The 16,592-nt window shown below is 39.0% G+C and overlaps 1 protein-coding gene across 4 annotated transcripts in view; it reads left to right on the forward strand.

Annotated features, from left to right (window-relative positions):
* washc2c (WASH complex subunit 2C) overlaps positions 1–11,791 on the forward strand; it is a 29,385-nt gene extending 17,594 nt beyond the window's left edge. For all 4 annotated transcript variants that reach the window (XM_061950179.1, XM_061950342.1, XM_061950417.1 and 1 more), the window contains 10 exons: positions 640–745; positions 837–1,199; positions 1,265–1,393; positions 3,496–3,597; positions 3,711–3,791; positions 7,241–7,300; positions 7,597–7,824; positions 7,939–8,586; positions 10,916–11,096; positions 11,175–11,791. In XM_061950179.1, coding sequence (XP_061806163.1) covers positions 640–745; positions 837–1,199; positions 1,265–1,393; positions 3,496–3,597; positions 3,711–3,791; positions 7,241–7,300; positions 7,597–7,824; positions 7,939–8,586; positions 10,916–11,096; positions 11,175–11,323 — 2,047 coding nt within the window. In that variant the 3' untranslated portion in view covers positions 11,324–11,791. The remainder of the gene's footprint in view (positions 1–639; positions 746–836; positions 1,200–1,264; positions 1,394–3,495; positions 3,598–3,710; positions 3,792–7,240; positions 7,301–7,596; positions 7,825–7,938; positions 8,587–10,915; positions 11,097–11,174) is intronic.
* Positions 11,792–16,592: the final 4,801 nt, after the last annotated feature.

The following is a 16,592-nucleotide window of genomic DNA, read 5'->3' on the forward strand; positions in this document are numbered from 1 at the left end:
TAATATCGCTATATAACGATAGTACTAAAAACGCTTATTGTCAATATCGCGCAACACTACACTACTATGAAAATAATCGATTTATAATAAATTATTTCTACTTAGTGGAAATGTGTTTATTGCTGTCAGGAATTAATCAATCACGAAAAACGAGAGTATACTGTATACCAAGAATAAAGTAATATTACAAGAAACAAATTAAACAGGTAGATAAAAGGTAGGACATGTTTTTTTCGCACTAACTTTCTTAGTTCTGATGGTTGTAGGGCAGGATGTTGAACTCTGAGCGGCACTCAAGTGTTAAAACTGTCAAACTGTCGCGCACAAATGAAGAAGAAACGACGTGTAACAATATACTAACTCCTTATAGACTTAGACTTGGACAAGCTTTAATGATCCACAAGGGATTATTGCTCAAACGACACAACCCTGTTACAAATATCGCTTCAACCAAGAGTGAAAATGCTCGTAACTCAAGGTATGCTCGCAACTTAAAGCACACCAAAAAGCCCAGAGACCACTCGTATCTCAAATTCCTCGTAAGTCAGGGTACTTGTAAAGTTGAGGTACCACTGTACTCAAAGAAAAATGTGCCAAGGCTTATTATCTAATCATGTGGTTATGTCCCTCTTCACACAGTCAGAAGAAACCCCAGAAGGTTTCTCTCTTGTTTGAGGATGAAGATGATGATAGCGGTTCCTTGTTTGGCATCAAACCAGATGAAAACACAAACAAACCAACGAAAGTGAGTGTGACTTTGCTATTTAGTTTCTCAGACATATCTGCGGTGTAATCTCTAACACTTATCTTTTTTTTTTTCGCTTGTGGATTTTCAGCTCAAATCACAAGAAGCTTCAGATGTGAAGAAGGTGCCAGAAAAGCCATCAGTGCCAGAAAAGCCGCCTGTGCCGGAGAAAGCAGCAGTAAAGCCTACTGAGACACTGCTGTCATCACTTGAGGGTGGTGAAAGTAAAAAGAAGCCTGTTGGAGCCGTCAGTTTGTTTGGGGGCATTGACGTTTTTGCCAACAAGCAGACAAAGATCATTTTGGATGACGACTACGACGACAATGGCCCGCCACCAAACATCAAAACACGGGAGAAAGTCACATCTTTAAGTCTGTTTGATGATGATGAAGAAGAGGATGAGCTGGCTCCAATTGTCCCCCACAGCAAACCTACAACCAGAGACGCTCCAAAGGTGTGGATGCATTAGAAGTTGAAGATGTATTGACTTCCTTATTAACGTGTGTTCACTCTTTACAGCCTGTTGAGGAGCAACCACAGGCGAAAAGCACGGGTGTGTTCCTGGATGAGGAGTTGTTGTTTAGTTCCACGCAGCAGAAGGACAATGATCCAGATGTTGACCTCTTTGCCCCCTCAGAGAGAACAACAGTCAGTATTTTTATGGCATACACTCACTGACCACAATGTTAGGTACATCTGTGCTGTCAATCTTGACCACTCAGGTGTTAAAAATAGAAATGAGAAGTTTCATTGTTTCCATTACTGTATCCTATATTGTCTGAAAAGTGTTATGATTGCACTGGTAGAGTACAGTCGGTGGTCTGGGGGCCAAATCCAGCTCGAGAATGACATCATACCCTGAGTTCAGTTCAAAACTTGGGAGACAAACATTTTTGCGGCAAATTCCTAAAAACACTAGAATGCTCCTGTTGTATAGAGGAACTTGGACCACTGTAAACACAAACTTGACATTTTAATCTGGCTAGCAAACAGAACACTGGGGTCTAAACTTGTGATTTACATAACTTAGGTGTTCCTCAAGGCCCTCTTTTTAAGTCCTCTTCTTTTTTCGTAATGTGATTTAACTAAGGTATTGTTAACTAGGTGTTTTGTTTACTTCCGATGCAGTCAGTAGTCTTAAATAAAGTACAAAACCCAAAACCAGTGAAGTTGGCACGTTGTTTAAATCGTAAATAAAAACAGAATACAATGATTTGCAAATCCTTTTCAACCTATATTCATTTGAAAAGACTGCAAAGATAAGATACTTAACGTTCGAACTAGAAAACTTTATTTTTTGCAAATATTAGCTCATTTGGAATTTCATGCTTGCCACATGTTTCAAAAAAGCTTGCACAAGTGGCAAAAAAATTGAGAAAGTTGAGGAATGCTCATCAAACACTAATTTGGAACATCCCATAGGTGAACAGTCTAATTGGGAACAGGTGGGGGGCCATGATTGGGTATAAAAGCAGCTTCCATGAAATGCTAAGTCATTCACAAACAAGGATGGGGTGAGGGTCACCACTTTGTGAACAAATGCGTGAGCAAATTGTTTTCTCAACCAGCTATTGCAAGGAATTTAGGGATTTCACCATCTACGGTTCATAATATCATCAGAAGGTTCAGAGAATCTGGAGAAATCACTGCACGTAAGCAGCAAGGCTGAAAACCTTCAAAAACCAACATCAGTGTGTAAAGGATATCACCACATGGGCTCAGGAACACTTCAGAAAACCACTGTCAGTAACTACAGTTTGTCGCTACATCTGTAAGTGCAAGTAACATTGGTAAAAATGCCCCTGTGCCAACAATGTGTTCCTGCAATAAAATTCTAAGTTAACGATTATTTGCCAAATAAATTAAGTTCCTCAGTTCGAACATTAAATATCTTGTCTTTGCAGTCTATTCAATTGAATATAAGTTAAAAAGGATTTGCAAATCATTGTATTCTGTTTTTATTTACAAATTACACAACATGCCAACTTCACTGGTTTTGGGTTTTGTAGTAGTGTTCCTCAAAGCTCCATTTCAGGTCATCTCTTTTTCATCATTTGGGCTATTCAAATGGTGATCAGCGAGTTCATTTCAAAAAAACTTTCGAGAGATTCACATTCTTGCAGCAGATTCTTAAAAACAGTAGAGCGCTCTCATTGAGATGATCTTTGACTAACTTTTTGCTGAGGGTCCTTAAAAACAGCAGAGCGCTCCTGTAACTCTAACGAAATATATAGACCAAAATCACATTGGTTCTCCGGAATATACAAAATAAGGCTAATAGTGAAGGTAATGGTCCGGCGGCCCCCCGATGCCTAACTTTCTGGAAATGTGGCCCCCAAAACCATTTAGTTGACTATCACTGGTGTACAGTGATGCAAAACTGAGCTATTTCTAATACTATGTCAACCACAATTTTAAACATCTGCAATTAGGTAAACAGCCTAATTTTCTAAGCACCATTTAATACACCTTCAAGGGTGCTCACAGCTTAAAAAATGCATGAATTGCACTAATGATGCATCCAATGTTTACTAAGAAATCAAGTGACTATAAAACTAATGAAGATAACACTATTTTGTGCCCCTTTTTTCCCATCAGATTAGCACCAATTTTTAGTGGTTTTTTCCTCCGCTCCTCCTTATATCCACTGCAGACTGTGCAGGTTTTCTTAATGAAATGTCGGTTTGTGTGTCTGCATGTGGATGTATTCCATTGCGTGGTAACATTACGCAACCATGTTTATTTTACAGAGCGCCAAGCTCAGCTCGGTGAAGCCAGCGACACCAAGTCTGTTCTCAGAGGACGAGGAGGATGACCTCTTCAGCTCCAACAAGCCCAAAACTCTTCCGCCGGTACTAATTGAATTAATATGCAGATCTACTCCATTCAAAGCTGGCTTGACTTTTTGTGAGACATCATAATTGAAGTTAGTTGTTCGTTTTTTGTGGGGGGGGATCTTCCTTAGAAAGTAGCAGAGAAACCTAGTATGTCTAACGACAGAGCACCGCTAAGCCATCCAGAACCAGAACCAGTGTCAGAGATTCAGGTGAGTGGAATATAAATGCATACTGTCGTTCTAATAAGCAATTAAAGAACTGGTCTTTTTTAAAGGGGGACTGCACTTTTTGGGGAATTTTGCCTATCATTCACAATCCTTATGTAAGACAAAAAAACGTTTTTCCTTTTTTATGCATTCTAAATAGTAAATAAACGCGATCAAAAGTCAGCTTACAATGGAGCTTATGAGAGTCGCTCTATTCTGTCTGTGAAGCGCTTAAAAATATTCAAAGAGATCAAGTTTTGGGTGTTATGATTGATGAACATTTGTCATGGAAATCACATATAAACGAAACACAGGTTAAAGTATCTAAAACTATTGCTATTTTATCCAAAGTAAAGGAATTGCTAAATCAAAAAGCATTGTATATTTTGTAAAACTTATTGATCGTTCCATATCTAACATACTGTATTGAAGTGTGGGGGAGTGCCTGTAAAACATATTTAAATCAAATCTTCCTTCTGCAGAAAAGAGCCGTAAGAATCATTACTGGAAATGCATACAGGGAACCCACAAACCCAATATTCAAACAGTTACACTTCTTAAAATTTCATGAACTGGCAGAGTATAATATCCTAAAAATCATGTAAATGCAACATTCAAAACAGATTTGTAAAAAGAGAAAGTTATTAAAATCTGAAAGGAACAGAGGAGATCTTTAATAAATCTAGATTTAGAACAGTGATGATAGAACAGTGATGATGGAAAGAGGGGCAGCACAGTGGAAGAGGGGTTAGTGCATCTGCCTCACAATACGAAGGTCCTGAGTAGTCTTGGGTTCAATGCCGGGCTCGGGATCTTTCTGTGTGGAGTTTGCATGTCCGCCCCGTGACTGCGTGGGTTCCCTACGGGTACTCCGGCTACCTCCCACTTCCAAAGACATGCACCTGGGGATAGGTTGATTGGCAACACTAAATTGGCCCTAGTGTGTGGATGTGAGTGTGAATGTTGTCTGTCTATCTGTGTTGGCCTTGCGATGAGGTGGCGACTTGTCCAGGGTGTACCCCGCCTTCCGCCCGATTGTAGCTGAGATAGGCTCCAGCGCCCCCCGCGACCCCAAAAGGGAATAAGCGGTAGAAAATGGATGGATGATGGAAAGAAGTATTTCAATCAGAGGTGTTTATGGAACAAATTTGACAGTGGAATAAAACAATGTAAATCCATTTCTTTGTTCAAAAGAAATGTAAAAATCAGGATGATTGAGTAGAATTATTTCTTCATTATTGGTTTAATTGTTGTAAAATAAAAATATGTCTTTGTAGTCGCCAACATTGAAAGTCAATTGTTGTATTTGTGCAAATAGGGGGCAGATATTATATGTTTTTAATTTATTTTTTACTCCTCCATTTCCATCCATTTTCTACCGCTTATTCCCTTTGGGGTCGCGGGGGGCGCTGGAGCCTATCTCAGCTACAATCGGGCGGAAGGCGGGGTACACCCTGGACAAGTCGCCACCTCATCGCAGGGCATTTTTTACTCCTTTTCCTTCATATTTTACTTTAGTGTTATGTTGATTGATTTATATAAAATGTATTCCTTTATTTGATTTGTTTAATGAAATAAATAAATGAACTGAACTGAACAAACACTTCATCAACGTTTTATATACATGTTGTTGGTATATATATAATATAGTACCTGGCACATTCATAATAACATGTATATTTACGTATTTTGCTCACTTTAAGCATAGGGCGGCTTATTAATTTAACAGACGCATCACAACATTCAATTTTTCCTTCAACAACACTGACTACTATTTATCAGGTAGACTTCATGAGAGTCAACAAACATAATAAAACATCACTTACTGTACAATAGATAGATAGATACCGTAGATAGATAGATAGATAGATAGATAGGTCTTTATTGTCATTGCACAAGTACAACAAAACTTTTTCAGCACAAACCCGTTCAAGATTAGACAAAACAAACAGTGTACAGGGTTACAGAACAGGAACGCTGATGGGTCGCCACAAGGCGCCCCGTAAAAGATGGGAAAAAGGTAAAACGCTGGGGGAGTATGAGTAAAAAAATATAATCTAGACTGGGCTCCTAAGTGGGCCCAGTCTGGAGTGGGAAAAAAACCTCCATAGCAAAGCACATATACATATTACAACGTACATTTCGAGATATCTAGCAACAGAGGGAAGGGAGTGCGAGGTCATGATGGTAGGCCGCAGCTCTCATTCATCACCCCTATGGGAATGCCTTCTCTCACTGGGATGCCGACTGTCAGGATGATCATATATTCCTGTTTAGATGAAGAATGACTTATAATCCTCGCGAAGGAAAAAGGGGGTGCAACCAAGCGTCTTTTTCATCACTTCCGGGTTTTAGTTGGCTGTCAAAGTGTACCGACTTCACGATTTATGTCCACATCACTTTAAATATCCAGGTGAGAGGCATGATTTATAATCTCAAACTTTCACCAGGTCAGAGGCGAGAGAGCAGCTCACCAGCTGATGTCAGTACAGCAGCATAAGCTAATCGGTACCTCTCCCTGATCAATGCGCCGCTATATGTAGGTGCTTAATGTTAGCGCTTATAATAACAATATTGCTCATTCTTGGTCAATATTTAGGTCACAAAATGTAAATGGAGTATTGTTGGCACTTTTTAGATGTTTTTTAGTGGGTTTTATGAGCGGAATAGAAGCAATGGGAGCTGGTTTCACATTGTTCCCAATGGGTTGAGTTCTTTCTTGCCCTGGTGTGGGATCAGATCTGAGGATGTTGTTGTGGTTTGTGCATCCCTTTGAGACATTTGTGATTAAGGGCTATATAAATAATCTTTCTTTGATTGATTGATGGCTTCATTGTAAGCATATTTTAATTTATATTTATTTAGGAGTTAGAACGCATAAAAAAGGCATACAGTACAGGCCAAAAGTTTGGACACACCTTCTCATTTCAATGCATTTTCTTTATTTTCATGACTATTTACATTGTAGATTGTCACTGAAGGCATCAAAACTATGACTGACTGTAGTGAAAACCATTTCAGGTGACTACCTCTTGAAGCTCATCGAGAGAATGCCAAGAGTGTGCAAAACAATAATGAGAGCAAAGGGTGGCTATTGTGAAGAAACAAGATTATAAAACATGTTTTCAGTTATTTCACCCTTTTTTGTTAAGTACATAACGCCACATGTTTTCATTCATAGTTTTGATGCCTTCAGTTACAATCTACAATGTAAATAGTCATGAAAATAAAGAAAACACATTGAATGAGAAGGTGTGTCCAAACTTTTGGCCTGTACTGTATGTGTTCTTGTCTCATAAGGATTGAGAATTATCGTCAACATTCCAAAAAAAAGTGCAGCTCCCCTTTAAAGCCCCCTGCATATTTACTATTGAGGCTTTGTCTGTCAGTAAGGTGTTCAAAAATGTGTTTTCTTTGGTTAAACTGCATGTATTGTAATCTCAACTACACAGAAACCCGCACCATGTCCTGCAAAACCTAAAGAGCCGTCATCAAGGATTGGCAAACTTCAAGTAATTTATTTGATTGACTCTTAAGTCATTTTTGGCATTTCATTCTTTTTTCGACTCAGGAACGACCTCTCTGTTCCTACTTATTTCTTTCCCCTTCACTGAAAGTTATTTTGTCTTGTTTTCCGCATTCCACCTTTACAGTTGTGACTCTTTGTATAACATTTCTCTCCTCATTTCTATCCGATGTGCCAGTTTCTGCATCCATTGACAGTTGCTTCCCCTTGATTACATATTTTTGAGTTCTAAATATAGCCTGTCATTATTTCCACCATTCTTACGGTGGTTGTGCTCCTTAGGCAAGTTTGAAGATCAACCCATCTGTGTTGCTCCCTGGTTTGGCCCCAAGTATGCCCGGGGCTGTGAGTGTACTCCCTGGTCTGGATCCCAGTTCATCTTCTGGGGTATCCAGCTCCAGCCTGAGCCCCAGCCCAGCTACTACTCCTATTGGAGGCCAGGCTAACATTGAAGGGGGAGTGAGCTTCGACACGCCACAGCAGGCTTCCACTTTGCAGAGTGCACACAAGGTGGGGCGTAAATTGCACGCATTGAAATAACAATCAACAGATTAATCACAGGGTTTTTGTAGGTTCATCACAATTAAATATCTGACTATATATATTGTACATTTTCTTATGCAGAGTCGCGTCAAAGGCTCTATACGTCGAAGACCTCCGTCTAGAGCGGCAAGGCAGCAAGCGTTTGAAAGATCTGTAGAGGAGCAGGAAGTGATCCCTGGTGGACACATTCCTGAGTCTTCTCCAGACGACTCGAGCCGGACTCTTGTTTCTCAGGTTGCAGCACCAACCACGTCCTTGCCTGACACTCTACCTCCTCAACCGCCTCCTGCTGAAATACCCACCAAGCCCTCTGTACCGACGCCGCCTCTGTCCACAAGTGCCACAAAGCAGGACTCCAGTAAGGACCACAACCAAGGGAAGGAATCGCCTCCCCTTGAGGAGGACGACCTTTTTGGTTCCGACAGCCTTTTTGGCTCCGTCTCCGTCACAAACACCCCTGCCACCAAACCCACCACCAAGGAGGTCCAGCATCAGGCAGGCACAGGCGAAAGCGTGAAGAAAGATAAAATCAACCTTCCATCTATTTTTGATGACAACAGCGATGACCTCTTCCAAAAGGTTAAGTCGTCATCAAAGACAGTCAAGGCCTCACCCTTTTTACAAGACGACGACGAGGACATCTTTGGAGTAAACTCACCAACGCCCCCATCCTACAGTAGTAGCATCCCAAAGAGCAGCAATAGTTTTTCAAAGCAGGACATTTTTGAGGTAATTTTGGTTTTGTGTTCAAGTGTGGAACCTCTAAAGTTGATTACAATCCATTCCATGTTTTTCGAGAAGAGTAGCTGATATTTTAGTGCCCCTATTGTCTTTGGAAGACATGCGAGCCTATGTTCAAATTTAATAATCACTAGACCAAGCCTGGGCAATTATTTTGACTCGAAGGGGGCACATTTTGAGGAAAAAAATGTGTCTGGGGGCCTGTATATCTAATTTTTAGGAACCTCACAATAATGTCTGATTGAATACTAAAAACGTTACGACAGACCGCCTTAAAAACTAAATGGAATTTTAAATTTTTTTACTGAATGAGACACCCAGAATGTACATGAAAATAAAGAATGTGGGATTTACAATATTAACTATAAACGATAAAACTGAATATTGACAACATATGAACGTCACACCCCCTCTCGATCGACATATTTTACAATCAAGCGAAACGCAACAAACACAGCCAAATATGAACGCGAAGAGTAAAAAAAAAACCCACCTACGACCTGATATATCTGATATATCACTAAGCTTTAGAACTTTGTTCTAAAAATCTCCTTCCGCGTCTGTCCCTGACACCCGCCTTTCAGGCTGGCCGCTCTTGAAGCACTCCATGGAAACGCCTACACTGCTTGGTGCCTGGTCTGAGCTGCTGTGACGTAGATTACCATAGGAACTACCGTTTTTTTTTGGACTATAAGTCGCAGTTTTTTTTTATAGTTTGGCTGGGCTCCAGTGCGACTTATATGTTTTTTTCCTTCTTTTTCGGCAGGTGCGACTTATACTCCGAAAAATACGGTAGTATATCACGCAAAAGCACAGATTCCAACCATTGAAATACTTTGTATAGTTCAAGACTTACGGTAATTTGAAAACATCACTGCTCATAATAATGGCAGCTACAGTTTCCATCTTAAAGATCTAAAAAAAATATTTGGGAATGTCCGGCAGGCCAGATTGAAAATCTTAACGGGCCCTAGGGCCTTAATTTGCCCAGGTTTGAACTAGACAAACGGTCGATGGACAATTAGTTGCTAAGTCGCACCTTCGACGATGTTCTGCCTGACTGCAGCAACACTTGCTGACATGACAAGTGCTTGTCAGTCCCCTCAATGACGTCCCAACACTTTCAAGTCCGTGTTTTGCTTTGAGGTTTGTGTGAAACGTCAAGTCAGGCTGCTCTATGGGGTCAAAAACAGCATACCAAAAGACAAATAAATAGCCCATGCAACGCAGTTTTGCTGACATTTTCACAAATGTCCAACCTTTTGTGTGCAACTACTTTGGAATAAAAGCTGATTAATTGAATAAATCAATTAATTTGATAAGAAAAAAGCCTCAATTTATATTTAGTTGCTTTGGTTAATCGTTAAATGAGTTTATTAACTCATAACGGTTTCTACCATGAAGTGCCCGGAACTTTAAATTTGCAGACATAGTTTCTGCATAAGTAGAGCGCACTTGAGAGCGGTGGTGTGTGGCGAACAGTGGAGATTTTTATTTTTATTAATGCACTCACGTTGAAAGTGCTATTTTTATGTTGATGATGTGCATGTATTAGAAAACGACAATGAAGGTTATGCCAAGCAGAAAAGAGCGTAGTTTATTCAAACCAATTACCCCAAAGTAGGCATTGAGGCTACAAAGTGTGTTATTTATCAAACAAAATAATCGATAGATTCCTAAATTAATCGATATGCAGCCTTATAGTGTAACTACAACAAATGTATAAATCAGAGTACCCGGAACTTTAAATACGCAGACATAGTTTCCACATAGTCGTTGCAATGTGATCTACAGAACAGGCCAAAAGTTTGGACACACCTTCTCATTCAATGCGTTTTCTTTATTTTCATGACTATTTACATTGTAGATTGTCACTGAAGGCATCAAAACTATGAATGAACACATGTGGAGTTATTTACTTAACAAAAAAAAAGGGGAAATAACTGAAAACATGTTTTGTATTCTAGTTTCTTCAAAATAGCCACCCTTTGCTCTGATTACTGCTTTGCACACTCTTGGCATTCTCTCTATGAGCTTCAAGAGGTAGTCATCTGAAATGATTTTCACCTCACAGGTGTAGTTTGTATAATAGGAATTTGAATATAATAGAAAATAATCAGTTCCAGAGTCAAACTGGTTATTGTGAAAATGTATTAATAATGAGCTATTGTATTACTTTTCTTAGATGATCCTATAGTTATTGAGCCAAATTGTGCTGAGCAGCCTGGACAGTGACCACGTGGGTTCAGTTTCAAAGGTTCTGTTGCGTTTTTCCATGTTTTCTCAGCCTCCTCAACTCATTTCACGCCTTTTGCAGGACGACAACGTAACCACTTTGCCAAAAGTCCACAATAAGGACAAGGACAAAGACAAGCCCGTCGATTTCAGCCTGTTTGACGACGACGTGGACATCTTTGCCGAACCGACAGACATTTTTACACCGAAACAGAAGACGAAGACGAAGGGAGCGACTGAGTCCATATTTGACGACGAAATGGGTGAGCAAAAACAAATCAAACCCAGCAGGCGTGGTTTCGAATGTTCATTTTAAACCTGCTATTCTGTTTTTGTTAAAGATGACATCTTTTCGCCAAGCACAGTCAAACCTGCCGCAAAGGTGACTCCGAAATTAAAAATTCCGCCCCCTTCCCAGGAGAGCAGCACGGCAACGGCGGACTCAAGCAGCATATTTGATGATCCACTGAATGCTCTTGGTAGGAATTGAACTATTTTGATGAGCTTTATATTGTAAATCAACTCTTTTGAACATGTAGAGATCGGACAAACTGTTAATGGAGCTATTTATTCATATTCATATCAATGCGATCATTTTGTGTACTGCAAATAAATCATGTCATTGCGTCAAACCCCATTATGTAACAATTAATTAAGTACTGTTAATGGTTATTATACGTGATAGCACTTTATAAGCATAACCATGTGCTTAGCCTCAAAGCCTGGAGAAATTAACAGTAGATTGTTTTTGAATGTTTGTTTGGCTTTGCCATGTTGAGATTCTATAGGTTTTGTGCCATGCCATGTTTATATCAATCAGTGTTCTTTTTTTTCCCACTGTCTTAAGCTTTTTGACCATGTTTTTATCAACAAGAAGCTCAAGCATTTCTTAACTTTTGCTGTGATAAAAGGAAATGTCATTTTTATTAATAACTAAAAGGAAACATATTTTATACTATTTGGAATATGTGTGGTTATTTTCAAAAGTCCCTGATAGGAGAAAATCTATTGCCTTTCTTATTTATTTGAATGTTTTATTATTGTATTACAATGAAAAATCCGAGGTGTAAAGTTCACAATGATAAAAAAAATGGCAGCTTTGCAAAAACTGCTATAAAAATATCACATTTATATTTTTCTCCACTTTAATAAACAAGTCAATTTTATAATACTTCAGGCTGAAATCTATACACACACACACACACACATATATATATATATATATATATATATATATATATATATATATATATATATATATATATATATATGTAATCTCCATCCATCCATCTTCTTCCGCTTATCCAAGGTCGGGTTGCGGGGACAGCAGCCCAAGCAGAGAAGCCCAGACTTCACTCTCCCCAGCCACTTTGTCCAGTTCCTCCAGGGGAATCCTATTGTCAATTAAATAGACTGCAAAAACAAGATACTTAACGTTCGAATTGGTAAACTTTGTTATTTTTTGCAAATATTGCCTCATTTGGAATCCGATGCCTGCAACATGTTTCAAAAAAGCTGGCACAAGTGGCAAAAAAACTGAGAAAGTTGAGGAATGCTCATCAAACACTTATTTGGAACATCCCACAGGTGAACAGGCTAATTGGGAACAGGTGGGTGCCATGATTTGGTATAAAAGCAGCTTCCATGAAATGCTCAGTCATTCACAAACAAGGATGGGGCGAGGGTCACCACTTTGTGAACAAATGCGTGAGCAAATTGTCCCAACAGTTTAAGAACAACATTTCTCAACGAGCTATTGCAAGGAATTTAGGGATTTTACCATCTACCGTCCATGATATCATCAAAAGGTTTCTGGAACCCTCAGGAGGTACTGCATCAAAAAGCGACATCAGTGTGTAAAGGATATCACCACATGGGCTCAGGAACATTTCAGAAAACCACTCTCAGTAACTACAGTGGGTCGCTACATTTGTAAGTGCAAGTTAAATCTCTACTATGCAAAACAAAAGCCATTTATCAACAACACCCAGAAATGCCGCCGGCTTTGCTGGGCCCGAGCTCATCTTAGATTGACTGATGCAAAGTGGAAAAGTGTTCTGTGGTCTGACGAGTCCACTTTTCAAATTGTTTTTAGAAACTGTGGACGTCGTGTCCTCTGGAACAAAGAGGAAAAGAACCATCCAGATTGTTATAGGCACAAAGTTGAAAAGCCAGCATCTGTGATGGTATGGGGGTGTATTAGTGCCCAAGGCATGGGTAACTTACACATCTGTGAAGGCACCATTAATGCTGAAAGGTACATACAGGTTTTGGAGCAACATATGTTGCCATCCAACAACGTTATCATGGACGCCCCTGCTTATTTCAGCAAGACAATGCCAAGCCACGTGTTACAACAGCGTGGCTTCATAGTAAAAGAGTGCGGGTACTAGACTGGCCTGCCTGTGGTCCAGACCTGTCTCCCATTGAAAATGTGTAGCGCATTTTGAAGCCTAAAATACCACAACGGAGACCCCGGACTGTTGAACAACTTAAGCTGTACATCAAGCAAGAATGGGAAAGAATTCCGCCTGAAAATCTTCAAAAATTGGTCTCCTCAGTTCCCAAATGTTTACTGAGTGTTGTTAAAAGGAAAGGCCATGTAACACAGTGGTAAAAATGCCCCTGTGCCAGCTTTTTTGCAATGTGTTGCTGCCATTAAATTCCAAGTTAATGATTATTTGCAAAAAGAAATTACGTTTCTCAGTTTGAACATTAAATATCTTGTCTTTGCAGTCTATTCAATTGAATATAAGTTGAAAAAAATTTGCAAATCATTGTATTCAGTTTTTATTTACGAATTACACAACGTGCCAACTTCACTGGTTTTGGGTTTTCATGTGTATATACTGTATGTATGTATGTGTGTGTGTGTATATATATATATATATATATATATATATATATATATATATATATATATATATATATATACACACATACATATATATATACACACATACATATATATATACACACATACATACAGTATATACACACATACATACAGTATATACACATGCATACATACACACCTATTTATGTGTGTGTATATATATATATGTATATATATACATACACATACATACAGTCTATACACACAAATATATATATTATAATATATATATTAAATATATATATGTGTGTGTGTATGTATATTAAATACACCTATTTGTGTGTGTGTGTGTGTATGTATATATACATATACATACACACATTAATAGGTGTGTGTGTGTGTGTGTATGCATAACATACTTAATATCTGCATACAAATCACAAAAGTGATTTAGCATTAAAACAGACACAATTAAAACAATATAATAAACGCTTTACAAAACAATTATAAAAGGCAGTTGGTTCCAATCAATAGTAGGCCTTTCTCAACAGATATGTCTTAAGGTGCTGTTTGAAGCACTGCACGGTTCGTAGCGCCTGCAATTCCTCTGGCAAAGCGTTCCTGAGGTGCAGAGCAGACACTGGGAAGGCTCTGTCCCCCCGGGAGCGAAGCCGGGTCTTTGGCTGACAGAGACGGTAAGTGTTTGTGGACTGGAGGGATCTGGATGTGGTCTGTATGCTAAAATATTTCAGGTGTTGTGGAGCATTTCCATTGTTGCATTTGTGAGTGAGAAGGCAAGAGTTTATATCGAATAAGGAGATTTATCAGGCGCCAATGGAGCAGCGCCGTTGTGAATGTGTTGAAGCTTTTGATGGATTCTGCCCGGGATCACGATGAGGAGCGCATCCAACAATCCAATATATGTACGTGTGTTAATGTGTATGTATATTTGTATGTGCATGTATGTATGTACATATACACACATATTTACACACACACACACACACACACACACACACATACATATATATATATATATATATATATATATATATATATATATATATATATATATATATATATATATATATATATATATATATATATATATATATATATATATATATAGTGAGGTCCACAAGTATTTGCACACCGTGCAATTTTGCAAGTTCTCCCATTTAGAAATTAGGGAGAGGTCTGAAATGTTCATCATAGATGTATTTCCACTGTTAGAGACATAATCCATACTTGCCAATCTTGAGACCTCCGATTTCAGGGGGTGGGGGGCGTGGTCGGGGGTGGGGCGGGGGGCGTGGTTGGGTGCGTGGTTAAGATATATATATAAGAAATACTTGACTTTCAGTGAATTCTAGCTATATATATTTATTTTATTACATATGTATATATATATATATATATATATACATATAAATAAATAAAAGAAATACTTGAATTTCAGTGTTCATTTATTTACACATATACACACATAACACTCATCTGCTCATTGTTGAGTTAAGGGTTGAATTGTCCATCCTTGTTCTATTCTCTGTCACTATTCCAGAACACACACATTATACAAATATACATTATAAAATCAATAAGAAAACGGGAGCTCTAATTTGGGAGTCTGAATTAGGATCAGAAGTTCCTATATAAACATTGCGCACTCACGTCGCCTTTTTGTATTGATTACTGCAGCTGTACACTGGATTCATTCACAAATACAAACTACAACTCACAAACACTTTAGAGTTAGGCTCCACCATCAGAATGTGTACTTAAACTTATAAAGATCACATGGATATTGATCAGTGAATTGATTCACCAAAACTACTGTTATACAGGAGGAAAAAGCACACAGGACGTTTCAATTGTTCACAGACTGGTCGCGCTCATCAGAATGACAAGACACTTCCGGTCTGCAGGTGATAGCATTCAATTTGGAAGAAACACCCTACTGCTCCCTATTGACCAATGTGAATACTGATAAATGTGTAATGACAGCTCCAAAAACGAATTCAAACCACAAAATAAAATAAATAAATCAACACAAAAATGTGACACATTATGGGTGGGTCACATATGCATGTACAGTAGATGGCAGTATTGTCCTGTTTAAAAGTGTCACAACATTGCTGTTTACGGCAGACGAACTGCTTTACCGTAGACGAAAACTTGACTGCTGTTGTTGTGTGTTGTTACTGCGCTGGGAGGACGTTAATGAAACTGCCTAACAATAAACCCACATAAGAAACCAAGAACTCTCCCTCGATCATTAGCTGTTTATATTGTGAGAAAGCGGACGTGTGAACAGGTTGTCAACACGTCACTCAGGTCCGCATGGAGCTGGAGGAGGCGTGGCCTCCAGCTCCGCCTGAATTTCGGGAGATTTTCGGGAGAAAATTTGTCCCGGGAGGTTTTCGGGAGAGGCGCTGAATTTCGGGAGTCTCCCGGAAAATCCGGGAGGGTTGGCAAGTATGTCATAATCTAAAAAGAAAAATCCGGAAATCACATTGTATGATTTTTTTTATGGTTTATTTGTATGTTACTGGGGTTCATAAGTATTTGCACACATGAGAATCAGCAAGAATTATTACTCTCAAAGAGCTGTCAGTCTACCTTAAAAAAGTCCACCTTTACCCCACAACTAATCACCCACCCACCACCCCTTTGAGGTCATTAAAGTCCCCTGTGCAGCCCACAGTCAGTCAAGGTTCAACTGCTGCCATTGGCAAGACCAAAGAGCTGTCAAAAGAGGCCAGAGACAAAATTGTAGAGCTCCACAAAGCTGGAAAGAGCTATGGGACAATTGGGAAGCAGCTTGGTGAGAATAGATCAACTGTTGCAGCAATTGTTAGAAAATGAAAGAGGCTAAACATGACTGCTAATCTACCTCGGACTGGGGCTCCATGTAAGATCTCTC

This window comes from Nerophis lumbriciformis, linkage group LG02, assembly GCF_033978685.3.
Source record: "Nerophis lumbriciformis linkage group LG02, RoL_Nlum_v2.1, whole genome shotgun sequence".
NCBI classification, from domain to species: domain Eukaryota; kingdom Metazoa; phylum Chordata; class Actinopteri; order Syngnathiformes; family Syngnathidae; genus Nerophis; species Nerophis lumbriciformis.